The sequence below is a fragment of the Mirounga leonina genome, unplaced genomic scaffold (genome assembly GCF_011800145.1).
Source record: "Mirounga leonina isolate KUSES-001 unplaced genomic scaffold, KU_Mleo_1.0 Mir_128, whole genome shotgun sequence".
Classification (NCBI taxonomy): domain Eukaryota; kingdom Metazoa; phylum Chordata; class Mammalia; order Carnivora; family Phocidae; genus Mirounga; species Mirounga leonina.
This window is the reverse complement of record NW_023270320.1, coordinates 14,443,897-14,468,277: the sequence shown is the minus strand read 5'-3', so window position 1 is coordinate 14,468,277 and position 24,381 is coordinate 14,443,897. Positions and strand designations below refer to the sequence as shown.

At 40.4% G+C, this 24,381-nt stretch overlaps 1 protein-coding gene across 1 annotated transcript in view; it reads left to right on the top strand.

Moving 5' to 3' along the window:
- Positions 1-21,257, top strand: part of TNKS (tankyrase) — a 202,092-nt gene extending 180,835 nt beyond the window's left edge. Inside the window, 7 exon segments of the mRNA XM_035004108.1 lie at positions 3,641-3,761; positions 4,893-4,990; positions 6,754-6,828; positions 7,710-7,815; positions 8,807-8,993; positions 11,891-12,047; positions 15,520-21,257. Of these exon segments, the coding sequence (XP_034859999.1) occupies positions 3,641-3,761; positions 4,893-4,990; positions 6,754-6,828; positions 7,710-7,815; positions 8,807-8,993; positions 11,891-12,047; positions 15,520-15,606 (831 nt within the window). The 3' untranslated portion in view covers positions 15,607-21,257.
- The last annotated feature ends 3,124 nt before the right edge of the window (positions 21,258-24,381 follow it).

The following is a 24,381-nucleotide window of genomic DNA, read 5'->3' as shown; positions in this document are numbered from 1 at the left end:
CATAGAAGTGAAATCATACTTATTTCTTTTTCTCTGTCTGACTTATTTTGCATATACCCTCTAGGTACATCCATGTGGTCATGAATGGCAAAATTTCATTCTTTTTTTTTATGGCTGAGTAATATTTTACTGTATATATATATATATATATATATATATATATATATATACACATATATACACACACACACACACGCACACATATAAGGAAGTAACTCAGGTAGATGAATGGATATATATATATATATATATATATATATATACACACACAGTATAGCACATCTGTATCCATTCATCTACCTGGGTTACTTCCTTATCTTAGCTATTGTGAATAATGCTGCAGTGAACAGAGGGGCACATATATCTCTTTGAATTGGTATTTTTGTTTTCCTCAGCTAAATACCCAGAAGTGGAATTGCCGGATCCTATGGCAGTTCTGTTTTTAATTTTTGGAGGCCCCTCCGGACTGTTTTCCACCATGGCCATGCCAGTTGACATTCCCACCAATAGTGTATGAGCGTTCCCCTTTCTCTGTATCCTCCCCAACACTTGTTATTTTCTTCTTTTTGATTCTAGCCAGTCTGATAGGTTTGATCAATTTGATTTTAATGTGTGCTAGATATAAGTAACTAGCCCAAGAAACTTGTAATTTCCTGGAGATAACTATGTTATTTTTTAAGCGAATTAAAGATAATTTTCCAAAAAAACTATTCCTAATAGTATAAAATGCCAGAATTGTGGAGCAACATATCTAAAACCTGCTTCCAGGTATTTCCATTTCTCATATTCACCAGTTTTCAGACTTTTGGAATAATCTCTACTCCCATTCCTTTTTTTTTTTCTGAACCATTTCTATTTACCAGGCCCTGTGTTCTTCGCTCATTTTGAAATCGCTCTCTGATTCCTCCCTTCCACCTCTCTCCATCTTTACCTTGTTCACACAGTCCTTTCCCTTCCACACCTGCCCTTCCAAGTGCTACCATTCTCCTCCTCAAATACAACTTTTATTGTATTACTCTGCTGAAAAGGCTCCCTAGGAGCTTTTAGATACTGTCTTAACTTGATAAATAAAGCCCATTAAGATCTGCTCCTAGCCTGCTGCTCTGTTCATCCCTTCTTCTTTCCTCTCTATATATTATACTCTCACCCTTTTGGACTTGCTGAGAGTCTCGCAGTGTTCTGTATTGTCTTACTTGATTTTCCTTTTGCACATGCTGTTCCCTTTGTCTTAAACACCCTTTCCTCCTTCCTCTGCTTGAGCAGCTTCTGCTTCTTAGCCAAGTTATTACCTTCTTCTAAGAACCTTTCCTGACCCCCCTCCTGTTCCTTCCGTCTTTCCCAACCCCACCTACAGCCTTGACCAAGTAGGAACCTTCCTAAGAGTTTCCATAGGGATTCCTCCAAAACATTTACCGACGTTTACCATGTTTTTATGTTTCCTTTTTATCTCCTTGGTAGAAGAAATAGCATGAACTTTTGTGGTAGTACCTTGTTTGATTCCTGGCCCCACTCTTTTACTACCAATTTGGACTAGTTGTTTACCTCTCTGAGCTATAATGGATAGTTTTAGAATTAAATGAAATGTTTAACAAGTTACTTTTTTGGGAAATACCTAGCATATAGAAGGTATTCATTAAATATACTGTATATGAATGAATGAACAAATGAGAAGTAATCTGAATTCCTTAGCTTATCATTTAAGGTTTTCCAGTGGCCACTGCCAGTTAAATATGGGGACAAATTGGGTACCATGGACTCAAAGCAACTAAATATAATGTTTAGTTATTTTAGCTTTCTAGTCAGCCCTTTTAAGAAATAAATATAAGCAAGGGAAAAACAGATATGGCGGTCCATCTCAGCTCTTCACTATTTTTATGATTTCTTTGAGCCTCGGTTCCCCATGAGGACATCATGGGGATGGTCGTGAGGAGTCAGTGAGGTATTCATTTTAGGAGTGGAGCTATATAGTCAACAGATACATTAAACACTCTGCATTTCTTTTCTAGAACTTTATAGAGAGTACGCTATCCTTTGCTGGCCTGATTTCTGCTGCTTCCAGATACGTGCTATATATACAAATTCAGAAAAGCTTAAGTTTTCTTTGGATTGAAGCTACCACATCAATACGAGATCCTGTTTTTGCGTCAACCTTATTTGAACCAAAGTTTAGAAGGACACAATGGGGACATCAATAATGTAGGAAACCCTGTGCATGGCTTCCAAAGTATATTAAATTACATCTAGCTAAAAATATACAGGCTCCTATTATGTTGTGAATTATTCTGTCTCAAAGATGTATATCTCAGAACTGTTGCTTTTTAAAAGCTCTGCTCAAAATTTCCTTTTGGTGATTGGAAGTGAATTGCCCATTTTGTACAATGGAGCGATTATTTCTTAAATGGCCACTTAGGAGGAGTACAGTAAATTATTTCCAAAGAGTGAGTGATGTATGCTTGCTGCACCAAGATCAGACTCATTATATACTGTTTCATTCTGGCAATAAAAATCAGCAGAACTCCAGGCCTAATTTTTCAGGTTTGTTTGTTTTGTTTTGTTTTTAATGTTATGTGCAAGTAAAAAGGTAGAGAACACTATAGATAGATAAAACATACCTCATTTGAGTTGGAAAAAGGGTGTCTATAAAAGGATTTCTCAGTTTTCCAAGGAAAGAGAAAACTAAAGGCTCATCTTGTAAAGTAGTATTTGCATTGTCGTAGGGCCAGCTTCTTCAGAGCTAGAAAATTGCATGTTCAGCCCTCCAGAAATGTGGAGGCCCCAGATTTCATCCTGTGCATCCAGAACTCTGCCACTGGGTGGTGGTAGAGTCGCTTTTACTTTTAGTCAACAAAGGAGCTTGGTGATTTTGAGTCCAGGTGGTAGCCAACTCACCACCTCCATCCGTGGGCATGAATAAGCGGAAATTATAAACCACTGCTTTTACAACAATAGAATGTATGTGAGGCTTCAGGGACTGTTAAATCTGGGAATTTATAAGAGAACTTAAAAACCATCTATTCTCTCTTCTGAATTGGAATTTTTTATACAACGTCTATATAACTAAATATATATATACAACCTATATATACAACTTCTATATAACTATAAATCTCACCACTTTCAAAAGCAGCCTTTTCCATGCTTGACTATTTCTTAGCACTGGGGAGTTCTTCTTTATCTTGATATAAATCCTGCTTATCTAAAACTGCTTAGTCCTTTGGTCACATTCTCTTTCACTGTGCTAAGCCCCTCTCTCTTTCCCCTACCATTCTTCTCTGCTACCTGCTGGATACTGGGATCTGGTATTTCCCCCTGATTTCAAGCTTCTGGTTGTTCTCTCATATCTTGAGGCAAGCGAAAGGTGGTAGAATTGAATAATCAAAAGGAAATATAGCAGTGTTCATTTTATATTTCTACAGCATCATTTCTTCCATTTTAATTCACCATTGACTAGAAGCAAAGAAATATTGCAAGTGAGTAAAAAGCTGATAAAATTATCAAGACAACTTTAAGATTGTAAGTTCATGGTTAAAAAGAGGTAAAAGAATTTGTCTGTGTAGGTGGATATTATAGCATTGAAGACAAATGGAAGAACTGAAGAACGGTTAAAGATTTAGCAGTTAATTTTGTTTCATTTTTTCAGATTACATTAGATGTACTGGCTGATATGGGCCATGAGGAGTTGAAAGAAATAGGCATCAATGCATACGGACACCGCCATAAATTAATCAAAGGAGTAGAAAGACTATTAGGTGGACAACAAGGTAAGCTTTTGGGGGAAAAAAAATAAATCTCAGAAATTAAGTGGGACAAGTAAGTTGTCAGGGCTGATGCAGCACCTCCCGCCTGCCCCCTCTCCCCCTCACACACTGTGTACCCTGAATCTCTCTGGAATCTACATTTCGGTCCTTTCCCACTGCTGTCGAATCCAGTACAGGTCACCTAATCCAGGCCACCGTCCTCTCTCCCCTGGACTGTCACAACCACCTTCCAGCTTATCTCCGAGCCTCCCCTTTGCCCCCCCCCCCCCCACCCTCCACGCTTGCCCTGTGCTGCTCACAGAAGACTCTTTTTGAAATGACTCTATGATCATATCACTCCGTTGCTTAAAACCTTTCAGCAGAATCCTGTTGCTTTTAGGATAAAATCAGACATTGGTAACATGGCTTTTTATAATCTGACCTCTTTCTCTGACCTCATCCTGAACCTTTCTCCCCTGCCACAACTGGTAGCTCAGCCTTTTTCCACTGTGCTTTGCTGTTACAAGCCTCCTATCTTTCCCCCCTGTCGGCCTCCACGTTTATCATGTCTGTGTTTCCACAAGTGCTTTCACAATAGGAAAGCAAAGGGAGAGAAGGGGAAAAACTTGAATTAGTCACTGCAGAGCCAGTAAGATCACAAGAGTCGCATGAAACTAAATGTTAGCAGTTTTTGAGCTTAAGTCTTGCTTATTTATCTGCATTAAATTAACAAAGGCAGTGAAAGTAACAAGAATAATCTATCTTAAACTTATTATGAGGCACCATTTCAAGCCATCTCACAGAGTTTTTGTAGGATAGTTCTTAGATTTTAGACCTGACTGCATTGTGATTGCAGTGTGTTTCTCTTTTGTATCAGACATAGCTTCATGTATGTTTATAATTGAATTCAGTTCAACAAAAAATTGTTGAGCCCTGCTGGGGAACTCTGTAAGAACAGATAAAATTGATCCCCAAGCCCCTCTCTATTACTTCTCTTGTCTTTGGATGTGCTTGTTCAATTTAACCTTCTGTATTAGGGTCCCATTGCAAATAATTTAGACTTGTTCCAAAATATCAAGTATTTATAACAAAGTTTTTCCTAAAATTGAGCCTGAATAGTTTGGACTTTAATGCATTACTTTTTCTTTCCTACAGGCACCAATCCTTATTTGACTTTTCACTGTGTTAATCAGGGAACTATTTTGCTGGATCTTGCTCCAGAAGATAAGGAATATCAGTCAGTAGAAGAAGAGGTAACGTACATCAAAATTTTTAAATCTCTTTTCCTGAAATCTGTGGTTAAGCCTATTTTTTCAGTAGAGGTAAGCTTGTCTTACAATGACTTAGGATCACTCGCCTATCCATCCATTCTAACTAACTGCCTTAGCCATTATGGTGGCATATTGCCCAAATTCAGATAGGACTATGGATTAGGACTCTGCCACAGTGTTTTCACATCAGAAGCCTAGGGTTTCAATGGGTGGCCAACAGGTGTCTTTTCATCCTGGAGACTTTCTTGAAACTAGGCAAGTAGGAACCCTATTAGAACTATTTTCTTGTGTTGTTAAAATGCTACTCGAAGAATGATAGGAAGTGAGAATCTTGCCTCACAAATAGCAAATACCTTCTTGTTTTTATTTTCATGCAAAGTTATAAAATGTGACTATAAAATAATATGCCTGGGGCGCCTGGGTGGCTTAGTTGATTAAGCGACTGCCTTCGGCTCAGGTCATGATCTTGGAGTCCTGGGATCGAGTCCTGCATCGGGCTCCCTGCTCAGCGAGGAGCCTGCTTCTCCCTCTGACTCTCCCCCCTCTCGTGTACTCTCTCTCATTCTCGCTCTCTCAAATAAATAAATAAATCTTTAAAAAAATAAATGAAATAAAATAATATGCCTAATTTTCATGTTTGCTTATGAAATCTGCCTCAAGACTCGAGCCACCTTTTCCGTCTTCTGTCACTGTGTTAAAGCACCATAGTAAGGCTGACGGATGACCCTCCTGCCAGACAGCCGCCATAGAAATTCCCTCCCTACTGCTGGCTTCTGCCTCATTTCTTACGCATAATAAACAAAGTACCTAATGGCATTATCACAATAAATAAGCTGCCTAACTAATTCCATTATTTTGCAGAGAAAGGCATGCCTGCGTCTTTTTATTTTCTGCCTTTTAACTAGAGCTCACATTATTCTCTTGCTCGGAAGTCAGGAACAGTGCCTCAGGGTGGGTTTTCAGCTCCTGCCTGGCCAGTCTGTCAGGGAAACCTCACATCTTCATTCTCTTAGTGGTTAGCAAATTTGGAGAATAATGTCCAAAATGTGATGAATAACTTTGCAAATAGAGCGGTAAGCTAGGGAAATAACTCTTTTGAGTCAATTCTATGAGAAACTTGGGTCTTTAAAACATTTTACTTTTCCATAATTCTTTTGAATTTGGAGAGCAGAGGAAGAATGAGCACTGCTCAGAGGAAAGTTATTCCGCTCAGTTACACGGCATACCCAGCTTCTCCTGGTCTGCGGAGATGTTCTTTGAGATCCCAAATTGAAGAGATAGTACAGACTGTTTCACCTAGGGAACAGTAGTTTATTGATTTTTTAAAATTCTTTGTGTTTCTTTGAGCATTTGTTTAATGAGTATTCATCAAATGTGAGGAGTTTAAGTTTGACTTAATCCCAGTGTCGCTTCTCATTCTCAATAACATAAAATAGTAATGTGGATGACTTAATGTGATGTTTTATTTCTGTGTTTCCCCATTGTGCCTTACAGGAAAATCTTTCAAAGCTTTTACTAGAAAATAAAGAGAAAATGAAGAAGTTTAATATTTATGTCATGACTATTTTCTCATCAAAAATACCCACTAAACTTTGTTGAACCATTTTTGGTCAACTCCTATTTATTTATTAGCGCTGAATCTGAGACTCATCAGTGAAGCAGTGTAACAAGTGAATGTTGAAAACAGAGGGATGTCTTTAGAATTATATACTGGCATATTTTCAGAAAGTTATTTTGTTCTATAGATGCAAAGTACGATTCGAGAACACAGAGATGGAGGTAATGCTGGTGGCATCTTCAACAGATACAATGTCATTCGAGTAAGTCTTTAAAATTTCAGGGTGAAAATTGGATTGCAAGGCATATCTGAAAATCAAATATAGACAATGAAAAATTTTTTCTAAATGTCATATTTTTAAACTGAGGTAATTAGCCATCTGTTGCCTGGCAGTCAGGTGTCACCTTCCTCTAACCCCTCAAGACCATACTTCACCAGAAACAGAGACTGGGTGGAAACAGGAAAGCTACAGACAGAAGGCTAGATCTGCTGGGATTAGTGGTACAGATACGGTGATGGGACCCAGCTCACCCACAGATTTAGACCAGAACTGACAGTAATTTTTATCACCACTTCCGAGTAGCATTGAGGGCCTGGATTTTGAATCTGACTGAATCAGTGATTATATCAGAATGCATGTATCTCTTAATCTCAGTATCTTAACTTAAAATAGGGGATAGACGTGCTTTTTTCAAAGGAGTATCCTAAAAATGAATAAAATCTGTTGAGAACTGGCGTAACCCTTGGAAGTTACACCAGTGCCATCAGAATTCCATGGAGAGCTTTTAGAGAGCTTCTAGAAGAATGCAGATTTACAGGCCCCTGTGTCCAAACATTCAGCAAATCTGGGAGGAGTCTAGGAATAGTTTCTCTTTTCTTTAATTCTTCAGGTGATTTTGAGGTACAACCAGGTCTAGTGCAGAATAACAAAAACCATCAGTGAAAATTTTGTCACTAAAAGCCAGAACGTTAACTTGGTTACACTGCCTGGCAGCTTTATCATTTTTAAATAATGTTTTAAGCAAACAAAACAAAACCCAAAAATTGAACCTGTCTCAAAGAAACATACTTTTCATTTTAAATTATAAACTGCCAATTAACATTCATTTCACTAATTTGCTTCTTTCTTCCTCATCCTTAAAGATTCAAAAAGTTGTCAACAAGAAGTTGAGGGAACGATTCTGTCACAGACAGAAGGAAGTGTCTGAGGAGAATCACAACCATCACAACGAGCGCATGTTATTCCACGGTGAGCAGCATGGCCTCACTATCTCTCGGGCTTTTGAAAATAAATAAAGTGGAAAGCCTCTGTTGTTGACTATATTAGTGTTGGGCTAAAAATGGGTTGTTTAATTTTTTTTTTTTAATTATGTGTTGGTACAGTTTGCTAATGCATTGCATGTTAGCACAGGCTTTCCAGGGTGTGCAGAATGAGAATCACTTATCTGGAATGGTTTCAGAACTTGTATTGCAAGTTGAGCCATCTAGATAGTGAAATATTTTTATTACAGTTTAACATAATTGTTTCATTTTATCAGATTATCTGTTTTTGTGTAAAGTAAGATTAGGTGTAAAACCTATATATATATATATATTTTTTTAAGATTTTATTTATTTGCGAGAGAGAGAATGAGAGACAGAGAGCATGAGAGGGAGGAGGGTCAGAGGGAGAAGCAGACTCCCTGCTGAGCAGGGAGCGCGATGTGGGACTCAATCCCGGGACTCCAGGATCATGACGTGAGCCGAAGGCAGTCGCTTAACCAACTGAGCCACCCAGGCTCCCCTAAAACCTATATTTTTAAAGCCAAAGGGACTTCGCTGTCTTTTTTTTTTAGAGAGGGAGGGGTGGGGTGGAGGGGCAGAGGGAGAGAGAGAATCTTAAGCAAGCTCCATGCCCAGCACGTAGCTTGACGTGGGGCTCAGTCCCACAACCCTGAGATCATGACCTGAGCTGAAATCAAGAGTCAGATGCTTAACCAACTGAGCCATCCAGGCGCCCCTGTACTTTGCTATCTAAAATCTCATGCCATCTGCAAAATCCATATTACATCCTTGCTTGGCAAACAGTGGGTCGCTGCTAAGATTCCAGTACGAGAAATAATTTACGTATGGTAGACCATCTTACAACTTCATTTATACATTATTAATAACTTACTATTAACCTGCCAAGTGCAAATAGTTTGCGGCTAATTGAGGTTCTAGAAAAGTATGCAAAAACTCATCTGTGTTTCTGTTTTTAGGTTCTCCTTTCATTAATGCCATTATTCATAAAGGTTTTGATGAGCGACATGCATACATAGGAGGAATGTTTGGTGCCGGGATTTATTTTGCTGAAAACTCCTCCAAAAGCAACCAGTATGTTTATGGGATTGGAGGAGGCACAGGCTGCCCCACGCACAAAGATCGGTCATGCTACATATGTCACAGGTGAGCATCTTGCCTTTGTGATTGCTCTCCTCGGGTCATGAGGCCGGTTAGCTCCTCAGGCTCTGCAGAAGTCACAGCTTATCCTCAGTGTTACTCATAGTGAATCACACAGGTTTGGGGTTGGACAGGAACAGCTGATCAGCCTCTACCCTAGTAGGAGAAACGACAGCAGAGCTGATAGCAGGGCTGGTAAGAACCAGATACATGTGAGCCAGTCGTAGGTTACAGTGAAACTCCCTCCGTCTTGACTTTCTTGCTCGGCGTCCCTTGCCTTTGCTGCTTCAAGGTCAGGAAAAGAAGAGGTTGAGAATTACTTCTGTTGAAGAACCTCTAGCTTTAGACACGTTTGAACTGAGACACACAACTTCTGTAAACAAGCTGAATCTTTGTTTCCGATGTTGCTAGAAGTGCCTTAAGGCAGGATATGTAATTAGCCTTGAGAAGTCCAATTTCAGAATATTAACTTTGGATTTAATAGTAAGCAAATGAATGTTAGCTTTTTAAATAGAATTTTAAAACTCAAATTCAAGAGAATAACAGTATACTCTCTCTGAATTCAGTGAAAAAAATACCATTCTCTTCTGTGCCATTGGAAAAAATACAAAAGAATTGTACATTACAAAGATTGCAGTTGATTGCATTTTTCTTTAAATTAACCATATGGAAAGTCAGGTTACTTAGAGATCTTGTAATTCAGGGGAAACCCCAAAAAGACCCAGATAGCCTCAAAATTCGTTATGGTTGTTGACCTTAAAACTTCCTGTTCTCTGTTACTTTATGAAAATCTTACAACCATCAGCAGTTCTAGGATGGATGCGGTATGTCCAGAAGGAACCTTCTTTCTAGTAAGGTCGCTGTGGTTAATAACACACAAAAGTTCCCATGTATGTAACATGCAAAAACTCTGTTGTTGCAGGCCTATCCTAAATAAGCAATAAAAGTGAACCTAGATGAAGATTAACAGTTGCCCACTACAATTAGACACGTAAGTTTATGTCTTAGCCAGGATTTCCTAGGAAACAGAGCCTGAAGCGAAAGCTCATGTGCTAGCGCTTTCTTGGCAAGTGTAGTACCGGGGAAGCAGGAATGAGGGCACAAAAAGAAGTGCGGCGAGCAAAGACAGTGAGGTGCCTCAGTGAGTTGGCCTGTTCGTAACAAGTGCAGTCGGTTGCTCAATCCGTGAGACATCTTCAGAGAGGCTGTGTGAACTGCTAACTCTCAGAGCAGTACCTTGTGGGAGACCAGAGCTGAATTTACCTGCCGGCTCCTGTCTGGCACGGGTCACCGTTTGCCCCACAGGGCATTGGTATCCCCCCCGTTTGGGGCTGCTGCGTCTGCACAAGGCAGCGCAATGCACAAGGCAGCGCAATACACAAGGCTAGCCAGTGAGCAGGCAGAAGCCAGCACTCTCCACCTGCCCGTCCGCTGCCCGCAGCCTCATGGGCTGGTCCTGCATCTTCTCCCGCCCCCACAGCAACTGGGGAGCTCAGGGGCAGGAAGCAGAAGGCAGGAGGCAAGGGCCTGTCAGGTTAAGTTGCGTGTGACATACGGACTGGGAGTAGCCATGGCAGTGGGCCCAGCGGGCTGAGCGGGCAGGGTCCAGTGACACCATAGGGCTGCCATCATATGGAGAGGGGGCTCAGACACCTCCCTGTAATGTAGATCAATTGGGGCGCCTGAGTGGCTCAGTTGGTTAAGCGTCCGACTCTTAATTTCCACTCAGGTCATGATCTCAGGGTCATGAGATCAAGCCCCATGTTGGGGTCCTCGCTGCTTAAGATCCTCTCTGCTCCCCCCTCCTCCACCCCCTGCTTACATGTGCATGCACTCTCTCACGCTCTCTTAAAACAAAAACAAAAAAATCTTTTCCTCTGGGACCTACAGGAGAATTCAGCTGATACCAAGCCAGCACCCCACAGGGTCATTAGTAAGATCATGCTAAAAAAGCCAGCCCAGGCAGGACCCAATTATACTGGGTCTGGCACAATTTTGACTCAAAATAGTATCTCTGATTAGTTATAATGCAAAGATCATACTCTATTACTAAAAACAAACTATTTGAATAATAACTATTTTACACATTTAACAGTATGATCAATCTCACTGAATAGTTAAAATGTTTGTAGTTTATATTAAAGGATTGCAAACTTTGATTTTAAAGGGCCACATAAGAAATATCTTAGGCTTTGCAGGCCACCCTGTCACAGTGACTGACCTTGGCCCTTGTAGTGCAAAAGCAGCCACAGAAGACACATGAACGAATGTGTGGCTGCATTCCAATAAAATTTTATTTACAAAACCAGGTGGCAGACTAGTGTTCACCCATAGGCCATCGTTTCTCAATCCCTAGTTTATATAATGCACTTTCTTCCCGATCAGCATCTCTTGTCCTCTGTAATAGTTAACATCTTCCCCAGTTGGTGTTTCACCCACGTAAGATGATTTCCAGCCGTACAGTTAAGCTAAGCGTTTTTGTATGTGATCCGCTTTTATTATCACTTATTGTATCCTGGTTTTTACTTCTTCGTAATGAGTAAACCCCCATCTTGATTTCAGATGCCGCTGCCGTCTCTGTATTTGCTTCCGTCTCTCCCCGTTCATCCTCATAAGAACTCAGTTTTTGCTAGGATTTCTCTTCTCCCACTAGTCAGAACTTGCCAGGTATTTTCTGTCACGGATTCTGTAATCACACCAAACTACTGTACCTATTGAGCCTGCCGTTTATGGTAAATCGGGATATCAAAGCCCATCCCATCCCATTCCTACTCAAATTCAAAAGTGACATTTTAAATAAGCTTGAAGGATTAACTACTTTTTAGAAAATCAAGAAACCTAACAGTTCTATCACTCTAAGATTTAATACTTCGTTCAAAGCATTGCTTTCCTTTTTTCTTTAGGCAAATGCTTTTCTGTAGAGTGACCCTTGGAAAATCCTTTCTGCAGTTCAGCACCATGAAAATGGCTCATGCCCCTCCAGGACATCACTCAGTGATTGGGAGACCAAGTGTGAATGGGCTGGCATATGCTGAATATGTCATCTACAGAGGCGAGCAGGTATGATACGCATCAAATCAGCATAACTGAGCTACTAAACATGTCAGTGCAGAGAGCAAAGAGTAGCTTCCGATTAAGGAAGGAATTTTCTTTATGGCTGTACTCACCACAGGCTGGTCACGTAAGTTGAATCTCTGTATTTCTGATCATGGCACTTAACACAGAACAATAGCTGTCTGAGTTGTAAAGCTGTAGTGTGTTAAATTTCTGCCCACTGCTTGAGGCTCCCAAGTAAAATTGTCAACAAGCAGGAAAACTTTCTATCCTTTTTCAACCCAGCCCTAAACTCTCATAGTACTGCTAAATGCCTATCGATTTATCTAAAAACAAAGATCAGTTTGTCTGAACTTAATTGAATTTCAAGTGGATACCTTAACTACTCTGATGGAGAACTTGGCGGGGGGGGGGGGGGCAGGAAAGGAGAAAGCAGGAATTAATTAAGTACAAGTAACATATGAAAACAATATTTTATATGCCATCAGTCCTGGGCCAGGTAAGGTATGGAGTAGCCGTAGGAAAGGCACACGAATCCTGAACTTCATTTAGTAGATGTGTTGATTGTGGTGCTTGGGCAAAGCAATGGAACTCCTTCACGTGTATTGTAGGATTGAGCAAATGAGTAAATGTGTTGATGTTTGATTCGGGAGCTGGGATTCTCATGGTGGAAGAAGGGACATACAAATCTGCAATGAGGGGATGGTAAGAATGACTGTAGAGATGGACTGAAATTAGAGGTATTGATAGGACCTCATCGTTTCTAATATATGTATGTATGTTTGTGCACTTGTAAATATATGTGTATAAAGGTATGTGTATAAGAGTAGATGTAGGCCCATGTATGTATATGAGCATAGACGTGCATATATTTCTTAGCACTGTCTCCTGAAAGCAAGGACACCCTAATAGCAGTGAGCACACCTAGACCTAGATCTTGGTCTCTAATACCATTCCCCACCAAAAGGAACCCAGGCTCTTTGGAGAAACAGCTAATTCCAGGACTGAAGCAGAATAGGAACAAGGTGAGCCTGGAACATCCTGAAAGTAATGAAGTACTCAAAAAAAGTGGGGAGGGGGGAGGGCATGTCACAAGGACACAGAGCCAGCAGGAAGGGGCTCCCACTGGCCAAATCTGGAACAGTTTGAACACCAAAATAAATACAGTAATAAATTTTAAACCGCTGGAAAAAATAGGAGTTCATGATTCTATAGTGATAACAAATAGATAAAGAAATAAAGGAAGGGTTAAGGAAGGCTTTTGCTTATAGTAGAAAGCCAAGGGCAGATGAGTAGATGTGGAGGGAGTACTAGATTTGGAAAATCATCATCTTGGGACCATTGTGACAAGAATCATAAGTGGATGCTAGATCTAGGAGATAATTTTGATTTAAAAAAGGATATTTGCATGGTCTTATTAACTACAAAGGAGGAGAAAACAGTAATTATACATTGGAGAAGGGGCAATGCCTTGACCAGATGATCAAAATTAACATCATCAATAAGGGACAGATAGAAATAGAGTGTGCCTCAGATATGATATTCTGAGAAGGGCACAACATTGTCTATGCAGTATGCCAGCCAAGAATGCATAACCTTGGTCTAATCAAAGTGAGGACTGTTCTATTAAAAAAAATGTGGGAAGACTGGATTCTCCAGAAATGTCAATATAATAAGACAGAGAAAGGCTTTAAAAACTTTCCAGATTAAATGAAACCCAAGAGACAGGACAACTAACTTAAGGTCCTGCCCCCCAGTTGGACCTGGTATTGGAAGAGAAACATAATTAAATCGACTGAGAACATTGGAATATGAATGATAGGTATTATATTAAAGTATTATATCAACATAACATTATAATGTATAATTACACTTTTTGTACTTTTTATTCTTGCTGAGACACCCCTTAGGAGGGACTTATCTTTAATGGATCATAATAATAATGTTAATAGTAATAACTTACACATACTGGATTCTTACTATGCCAAACCTGTGTTGAGGTATATTCCCTCTAAACCTACTTTGTTGAGAGTTTTTATCATGAATGGATGTTATACTTTGTCAAATGATTTTTCCGCATCTATTGAAATGATCATATGGTTTTTATCCTTTCTCTTACTGATGTGATGTATCATGTTGATTGGTTTACAAATATTGAACCACCCTTGCAACCCAGGAGTAATTCCCACTTGATGGTGATGAATGACTTTTTAAATGTATTGTTGGATTCGGTTTACTAGTATTTTGTTGTATTTATTTTATTTTGTGGATTCCATATATAAGTGAAATCATGGTATTTGTCTTTCTCTGTCTGACTCACTTCACTTAGCAGATACCCTCTGAGGCCATCCACATTGTCACAAATGGCAAGATCTTTTTTTAATGGCTGAGTAATATTCCATTGTGTGTGTGTGTATATATATATACACACACACACATCACATCTTCTTTATCCATTCATCTATCGATGGACACTTAGGTTGCTTCTGTCTTGGCTACTGTAAATAATGCTGCAGTGAACATAGACGTTCATGTATCTTTTTAAAGTCTAGTTTTTTTATCCTTTATTACTTTTTATTATCTTACTCCATATCTATATGCAAGTAATTTGTAAGTCAGCATTCAGCAAAGTATTTTTGGGCCCCAAAACACTTACCTCACCAAAGCATACAAGTTTCCAGCCACAGAGCACTCTGAAATACTGCATCTAGTTGTATCATTATGTTATATTTAGGGTTGAAGAATTCTTCTACAGTGTACATGGTTTTAAGGGTTTTTGTTGTTTTGGGGTTTTTTTTGCCCCCCACCCAGTTGTCTTGGTAGTGACTTCCTCTAAGAAATATTCTTTCCATTCCAAACACAGAGCCTTTCATTTTACATACTGCAAGAAAAAGAGGCTAAAGAGAAAGAGAACAAATGGGGTGGAGAGTCTCAATCTGAACCATTATGTTACCTGTGAAAGTTGCCTTTTATTAGTCACCTTTTAAAAATGATCTCCAAACTGTTCCCTCTAAGTTAACTGGTGACTCAACAAGCCTCACCCTTCCTCCTTCTAGCTCAGTGAGTCATATTTGGGAGTAATTAATTTAAAATCGGTTCAGCCAAATTGCTCCTCACTTAACAGACTTCTATTTAAATATATGCTATGTGACAGCACTGAGTCAGGTGAGGTGGAAAAGAGAGAGATTTTCTCCTGCCTTTAACAGCATGTGCATGAAGGATGAACGCAGTACTTTAGAGTGCTCAGAGTGGAAATAACATTACAACAGTTCTCTAGATTATGGGGTCTAGACATGTTTCTCTGCAAGATATAGGTGTATCTTGCATGTGTGTGTTGTTTAGGCACCTATTAATTGGCTGGCCTTCGCAGGCTCTTGGGTGTGTGTAGAATATCGGTGAGGATCAACGGCCTCTGAGACTTCCACTGAATACTGTACCTGCCAAAGGAGTGATGTGTTTTTCTTCCGGCCCTCTGCAGGCATACCCAGAGTATCTCATCACGTACCAGATCATGAAGCCGGAAGCTCCGGCACAAAGCGCCACAGCCGCCGAGCAGAAGACCTAGTGAACGCCCACGGGGAAAGGCCACATCGGATTTCAACTTGGGACTGGATTACAGTGGATCGTTTCCAACAAAATCAATATTCCGTAAATCTCTGACAGCCTAGAAAGAAGCTGTCTTTTATAAAGCATTGCTATAGTGATGAATAGAGTATGAGTAACTGATACATACTCAACTGCTACTGTTCTCTTTGAGGAAATGTTTACAGGGGCGGCCTTTCACCATATCTCAGGCTCATTTGCGTTGCAACTGTCCATTTCTAAAACAAGATTGCTTTGATCTAGGCTTGGAAATGGAAAAAAAAGAAAAAGAAAAAACCACAACCAATACTTTCCCAAATTTCATACTTCACACACTACATTTGCTTTGTTCTATATGGCATGTGTATGTAACAAATGTACACATATGATAGGCTCATTTTTAATTTTTTCTAAACATGCATCATTGTCTTTTTTTTCTTTTTTTCTTTTCATTTGTTTGTTTACTTTGAAAATGAGCCGGAACCTTCTCAAGGATATTTTGCACAAAGTCACACAGACTAAAATCATTAGCAATTCAACCCAAGCTTCTGGCTGAGCAAGACTTAGTTTCCCTTTTTTTTCCACTTGGATTTCTTTTGTATCCATACTTCTTACCATTGTAAATTGGGACGGGAAGGAAAAACATCACGCTTTAGTTTCCTTTTATGAATTGGCCAGTCTTGGCAGGGAAAGGCACAAAGGTCAACCTGACTGAGGAGCTCCCAAGTTCAGAGAAGCCCAAGCCGCTGAGGGCCCCTTGCTCCTCCGGATCGCAGCCTGCCCCGGGGGCATTCAATTCAGGACGGTGCCGGAGACCCCAGGAGACCCCAGGAGAGCACGGCCAGGGAAAGGTTGGAGTGATGTTTCCGGTGCTCAGGAAAAACCACAACACGGGGGGAGGCCTGGCGGGGGAGCAGCGCTGAGACGAGCAGGGAGCGTGTGGTTCCCTGAGACCACAGCAGGAAAGGATGTCAGGGCCTGCTCAGAAAGTACTTCTCTTCACTTCAGCCCAACCACCGGGTAGTCGCCCCCCAACATTAGCTGCCTTATTGCCAAATTCGGCGGAATTATTGTACTTCATTAGAATCACAATAATCTTTATTGTTTCTCCAGTTTAGAAAGCTAGGATTCAAATCCTCTTTAGTAAGTAGATATGCAAGAACTTTTGTGTTTACTCCAGGTTTGGGGTTTATTTGGAGTGAGGGGTTTCAAATAGTTTCTGTAGGTCCCGGCACTACATTTTCGAACCGTTTCTTCAAACTTCTTAACAGACAAGGAGAACAAAAACTGAAACCAAAGCTCTTTCAGTTATTTTTGTAAAGGAAGGTGGAGAAATACTGTTTCTTCAGGAAATTCCTACTTTGTTTTGCGTGTTTTAATCATTTGCCCAGTGCACACTGACGCTTGTAAAAGATGATCCGTTACACCTCTCACACTTGCCCTTTGCACCTTAACTGAGCAGCACATTGACTGCATTAATTTGTTTGCTTTGACATGCTGTGCACCTGCTCAGCTTTGAAGCAAAAGTGACATAAATGCGGTTAAAAAAAAAAAAAAAAAAGGAAAAACAGTGTGATGCAAACTTGCCCTTTCAACTTAAAAGTTCCGAAAACTAATTTGTGTTTTAATGCAGGCTGACGAAGCCATGACCTCATTTAATCTCCTAAAGGAAAACAAAATGGTGACATGCAAAAATTCTGGAATAGGCTCTTAAAATAGACATTTAACTTTCTTTTTGGCTTGAGTCCAACGCTAGAACTAGGCATCGGGAGCTAGTTTGAGTTTTATAGCAGAATCTTGCATGGGTCCTCAACATGAAATCAAGAATTAGCCTCAGTTGTTGCTTCTATTGAAGTTTTAGTGACCCAAGCTGGGTGTTTGTGTCTTGGCTACTTGTTTAATAGCACTAGAATTCCATACGAAGCTTCGGAGTTTCATATTTGTTAAGAGGGCTTTTTTTTTTCTCCTTCCCTTCTTTTTTTGCTGTGTGTAACAATGGGTTGAAGGAATGGCATCTGTATAGTTTTCAGTAGCTGTGAAGGTGTATATTACTCGCCTCCCCACTTTTAGCTATAGTTTAAAACAGTAAACACAGCTGTGATTTTTAGTTCAGTAAAAGGGTGACTATGGGATAGATATCAAAGCTTTATAGCAGATAAGCCACTATTCGACTGTGGTTATATGTTGTTTCCATCATACTAACTAGATTAATGGATGTTTTAAACTTCAGCCTTACACTTGAGAAGTTAAACTGTGGTTCAGTATTTAAACTGCCAATGTTACGTGTCTGATGTTCTGGGTGCCGAGTAAAGGTACTGTGTAAGGAAGACATTTGCAGTGCTTCTTGTCTTGTAATGATTCGAGTGTATAGTAGTTATTGAAAGAATGTGTATATATTATTCATCTGCTAAAGAGAATGGGTTAATTGATATTTCACAGGAGCCAAATACATTTTTTCAAAACTTGAAAACCAAAGGTCATCATGAGTGCCCGCAAGTTAGCAAAAGTTGATTACATTTGGAACTTCCATCTATAACAGTGTGAAAAACCCTTTGGAATATAAAAGCATGGCATTAACTTAGGCCCAAATCCATTTAGTTTCTTGTATATGCACTATATAGGAGCACTAGCAAGTTGAGGAGTTCCAATAGGGCCTCCCCTGAAATGGCCCGTGTGTTTCCCAAACCAAATGGAGAGAGAACCTGGACACCTCCACCAGCTTTCTTGCAGTTCTAAAATCAAATCCTCGAGACCTGATGGTTCCCGTGTACTGGGTATTGCCACCTGGGTTCTTGAGTCATAAATTAAGCGTAAGTTCAGTGCTCTGGGCTGGATGCTTTCTCCATGTACTTGGCCTCCTTCCCTTTTCCCCAGGTTGCTAGTCTGGAATTATAATTAGCTCCAGTGGTTACCTTTGACCCCAGTCATTTTCCTCCTTTCTTCATCTTGAGTCTTGCAGAAGGAGACTGTACCTCTGTTTCCATATCACAACCAGAACCGGATTAGGCCTCATGTACTCTGCTCTGAAGATTCTGCCAATTTGCTAACAAATGACAGCATGGAAACCAGAGTTTTACTTCTATGCAAAAATGACAGCAGTACAACCAGGATTCTTATTTACCTTTTCTTTCTTGGAATTTGGAATTTCTAGCTTTCCATAACATAAATAGAATAAATAATATTAGGATGTTTTCCTGACAGCGTCCTTGTGATCCTTGACCTTGATGTCAGCAGCTAGACTAATTTCCCTTTGCTCTCAAAATAGCAAAGTGCATTGATATATACAGAGAAATGCCTGAAGAGGGCAAATAAAGTAATATAGACTAATACTCTGTTATTATAGTCTTTATACAAAAAATAACACTTTGGTGTGCGCTCGAAGAGCAGTAAAATGCAATAAGTCGCCTCAGTTTTTCTTTATTTCAGTACATCCACCAGCTACACAAGGGGTATTGGCCATCACTCACTGCCCCCCTTTCTAAACGCATGCGCTCTTCGGGTTCCCACAAACAGCCTTGCAAACAGAAATGGGGTGTGTTTCCAAGCACCTTGCCTCCATTGTGGCCAGAACCCACTTGTACGGTAACGTGTGATAAGCAGCCTTCTTGCTGTGATTTTTGTTGGGCAGTTATCTTCCATAGAGCTATAGACTTTAGTCATTCAGGGAACACTCAAAACTGACATTAAGATAGGGTTTCATGTGTCAGAAATTTCATTGAAAAGACTAAACTGAAACTTGTCCGATGTCAAATCAGTGACAGAAAAATATAAAGAAAGTTAATTGTGAAGATAATATTTCAGCTTTGGTTGGACACTTCTAGCATATGACTAGGAAATGCTTTTTCAAAAAACCACCCTAAAAAGTAAGGCGTCTTCAGATACCTTGTGCATTCTGAAATTAATAGACAATTAAATATTTCTTCTTAAGAAAGCCTTAACTATGGCAGAAACTTTTTAACCTTTTATAGCCTAATAAATAAAAAGTTGTAATTCCATTTCTTAGTGTTTGAAAGGTGTCAGTGAGTCGGGTGCGTCTCCACGTAGGTCACACCCGTGAAGCTGATTTGATGAGGGTCTTGTTTCATAAGTAATGCTCCCTTACATACCAAGGAGCGGATCTAATCAATCTCATCCGATTTCTCTGTCTGAAATTCCTCAGCTACCAGATATTCTGGTTTAAAGAAATGCTAGCAAGATTTCCAAACCTAGTCAGTGTTATGGGGGCGGGGGGGACACAGCAGCATCTCATGAAGATACCACGTGGGATCTCAGTGTCGCCCAACCTGTTTTTTAATCATTTTAAATTACAAACCGTGGCTCTGAGTGAAGGGCAGTAGGAAGCTCCAGATTTTATACCCTCTAAGACCAAACCCGCTCGTGATGTAACCAATTTTATACATCTGCCAGAGGGCCCTGCCTCCTTTGAAATAACATTCACACCGCCCGGATGATTGCATTTGGACTCTTCCTTCATTCATGTTTTCTATTCTGCTCTACGCTTTTCACACCCACCCACTCATCTTTTCAAACAGATTTCTAATGCTCCATGATACAGATTGTTTTGCTACTTTTTACCTGTCTCCACATTTCTGCAGGCAGCCCTGAAAACCCTTTGTTGATTCAGAGTGTTTGCGAAGAAATGCAGTTAAACTCTGGTAGTGGGGTGTCTCACACACACTCCCATGCCCCTCCCCAAGGTTCAGGATGAGAAGCCAGAAAACACAACAGTGAAAACGGAACCAAAATCTTTGAGGCTAAGAGCCTCGACCTAGAAGATGACCTTGACCCTATAACCATTGTATTCATTACACAAAATACTTAAACTCTTCATGTGCATATAATACCTGCTTCTGCTTCCATTGTTTCAAGCTCATTGGTCTTTGTGGTAATTGTATTTGTCTTTGATAACTACAAACTGAAAAGGTACTTTTATCAACAAGGTTTCTGAAAAACATTTACAAAACCAGCTTTGAGGAAATCTAGAATGTTTCCTGGCGACAGCATTTGGAGTGGTAATTGTATTTTCCCATTGTGATGTTGGTCTGTGTGAGTAACCATCGTAGTGACTCTTTGGTTCATTATCGATGTTGTTTTTATTTTTAGTCTTGGTGTGACCCACCAGTGGCAGGGGGTTCCAATCCCCTCCCTTTGCTTTTTTGCATTTGTCTGTTTGTAGGATTGCCAGATAAAATACAAGACACCCAGTTACATTTGAATTTTGGATAAATAATTTGTTAGCTTAAGTATGTTTCATGCATTTTTTGGCATATATTAATGGTAAGAAAAAAAGTTATTCGTTATTTATCTGAAATTCAAATTTAACTGAGCATCCTGGCTTTTTGCTTCGTTTTATTTTGTTTTACTAAATCTGGCAACCCTGTCAATTTGGTCATGGGAAATCGCTCACAGCATGTAAATCCTTCTAGTCGTCACTGTCTTTCACGTGGAATGGAAGACCTTTTTTCCCTCGCCCTCTGCTTTCCAAAAGAGGGTGTCAAGGAACTTCACCTGCCTGCGTGGTGGGTTTCTATTTAAGACATCTTTATGATTATATTTAACCTGTAATTGTGCTTTGGCTAAATGTCTAACAGTCCTTGTAACTGTTTAATAGTCAATAAAAACATTTTTAAAGTATACGGTGTCTGGATAGCAGTCAGCTCTGAAGTGTCTTCATTTCCCTGTTCATTTCAGCCCGAGCAACCTTAACACGACTGACCTGCAACTGTCAGAATCCAAACACCGACTGTCCTCTCCTCTTCCTACTGAGATCTGTGCCCGCAGTGCCTTATCCGCACCTCTCGGCTCGCAGGGCAGTTAGCCAAGTACAGCAGGAGAGGCACGGGCTCCTTCCAGAAATAGCTCTACATAAATAAAAATTTGTTAAAAAATAGAAATCGCTCTGAAATGAAGGGGCGTGGCTGGCTCCCAGGGCAGCTCGGAGGCCCTGCACGGACTCCGTGCCTCCTCCGTTCCCAGCACAAGACCTCCCTCATGCACAGCACCTGGCTCCTACCATGAAGAATGTTGTTTCCTTTTCTTCCATTCTCCTTTCTCTGGGCCTAGTGACTCATTAGGTAGCAAATCGGGAGCTAGAATTTCATCCATAACTTCTTTGCCAGAGGGAGTGTCAGAGTCACAAGGAGACAGAATTAAGTACTTGAAAGCATGCTAATAACCCTACAAATAACAATACCTATCACTGAGTCCTTACTGTTAGGAGTGAGTTGGACATTTAGGTAGTCAGGCCTTGTCCCCAACAAGAAAAGATGGGAGTCAGGACAGCTAAAATAAAACAGCACTAACATCCAGTTTTGCAGCTTAGGACCGCACTAGCATTCTGCTTTGCAGCCTTTGCAGAAAGACTTCTGCAAAATGTCCTAAAATAAGGCAATGAACCACAAAGTATTTGTCACTATCACAGGCAAGGAGTGGTTAAGACATAAGCCCCCCAATATCAGCAGAAAAGACCATCCACACGTGGACATTAACCTAATAGGTAGACAGATATGTGACCAAAGCCCAGTTTGACACGACTCAGCACACCCTGATTGCTTAAGAAAGTTCCGCAAAAGAGCTCATAAAAACCCCTAAACTTAGAAACTCTGGGGGCAACCCTCTCGGGCACCCTCCCTCTGTGGGAGCTTTATACTCTTGCTCAATAAACTTTGCTTTGCTGCCCACCACTCTTCATCTGGTCTACCTCTTCATTCTTCGAAGCAGCGGGATCAAGAACTGCGGGCCCTAGAGGCGGAGAATTCCTGAAACATGATGATGAACCAGGTACTCATTGTCCTTAATAATCCCAACATCCCACAAAGTAGGAATTTTAATCCCCATTTTACAGATAAAGAAACAGACTCAAAGAGGTGAAACAATTTAAATAATTTATGTCCCAGAATTCTTTCCAATATAGACTTTGGCACCTATTGCTAGGCACCAAACCTGACTGCATCTGAAGTTTTCAAGTTTCCATGTTTAAACGGGCATGAAAACCCCAGAGCAGTGACTCTTCTACATGGTTTTATATCGTCAATGTCTCGTGGGAAGATCAGATTCTAAATGCCGTTAGACTCGGGTTTTCCCTGTGGTTATTGCCGGTGTTAGAAAACAGAAATTATAGATTGTCTTTTAAATACCTCTTTCTGATAGTTCTTTATTCGGGTATAGAAATGCAGCCGCTTTCTGTATTCTAATTTTGTATCCCGTGACTTTACTGAATTCATTTATTCTAACAGTTTTTGGCAGAGTCTTTCACAGTGACTTTTTAAAATTCAACACCAAAGGCATGATCCACAAAAGAAAGAAAACTGATAGGCTAAACTTCATTAAAATCAAAAAATTTCTGTGAAAGACACTGTGGAAAGATGAGAAGACAAGCCACAGTCTGGAAGAAAAGACACATCTGATAAAGTACTGCTATCCAAAATATACAGAGTTCTTAAAAACCCAGTATTAAGGGGCACCTGGGTGGCTCAGTCATTAAGAGTCTGCCTTTGGCTCAGATCATGGTCCTGGGGTCCTGGGATCGAGCCCCACATTGGGCTCCGTGCTCAGCGAGGAGCCTGCTTCTCCCTCTCCCCCTCCCCCTGCTTGTGTTCCCTCTCTCGCTGTGTCTCTCTGTCAAATAAATAAAATCTTTTAAAAAAACAACAACAACAACAACAAACAAAAAGCCCAGTATTAAGAAATCGAGCAAGCCGAGTAAAACATAGGCCAAAGGTCTGAACAGACACCTCACCGGAGAAGAGAAACAAGCAAGCATATGAAAAGATGTTCACAGAACATCTGTGGTGATGAGGTGAATGCAAACTAAAATAACAATGAGAAAGCGTTACACACCTGTTAGAATGGCCAAAATCCCAAATGCTGGTGCGGATGCGGAGCAATAGGAACTCTCCTTCGTTGCTGGGTGGGGAGTGCAAAACAGGACAGCCGCTTTCAAAGAGTTTGGCAAGTTACTTATGTGCTCATAACTGTACAATCCAGCAATTGTACTCCTTGGTATTTACCCAAAGGAGTTGAAAACTGTGTCCACACAAAAACCTGCACACAGATGTTTATAGCAGCTTTACTCGTAACTGCACAAACTCAAAAGCAACCAAGATGTCCGTCAGCAGGTAAACAGGTAAGCTGCGACACATCCAGACAATGGGATATTATTCAGCTCTAAAAAGACATGTGCGACCAAGCCATGAAAAGACATGGAGGAAACTTGAATGCCGATTACTAAGTGAAAGAAACCAATCTGAAAAGACTACACACTGTGTGATTCCAACTATATGACATTCTGGGAAAGGCAAAACTATGGAGACAGTGGAAAGATCGCGAATGCCAGGGGCTAGGTGGGAAGAGAGGGATAGATAGGTGGAGCACATTAGATTTTTAGAGCGATGAAAATACTCTAGGATATTGTGATGGTGGACACATGTCATTATACAGTTGTCCAAACCCATGGAATGAACAGCACCCAAGAGTGAACCCGATGTAAACTATGGACTTTGGGTGGTTAGGTTTGTGTCAATGCAGCTTCACCCGCTAACAAATGTGCCACTCTGGTGGGGGATGCTGACAATGGGGGAGGCCACACGTGTGGGGACAGGGTGTATATGGCAAATCTCTGTACCTTCCAGTTTTGCTATAAATCTAAAACTGTTAGAAGTTTAGTCTATTTTTAAAGAGAGATGAGGATAGAAATGTGTTCTGGCAAAGGATAGATAGATAGATAGATAGATAGATAGATAGATAGATAGATAGATAG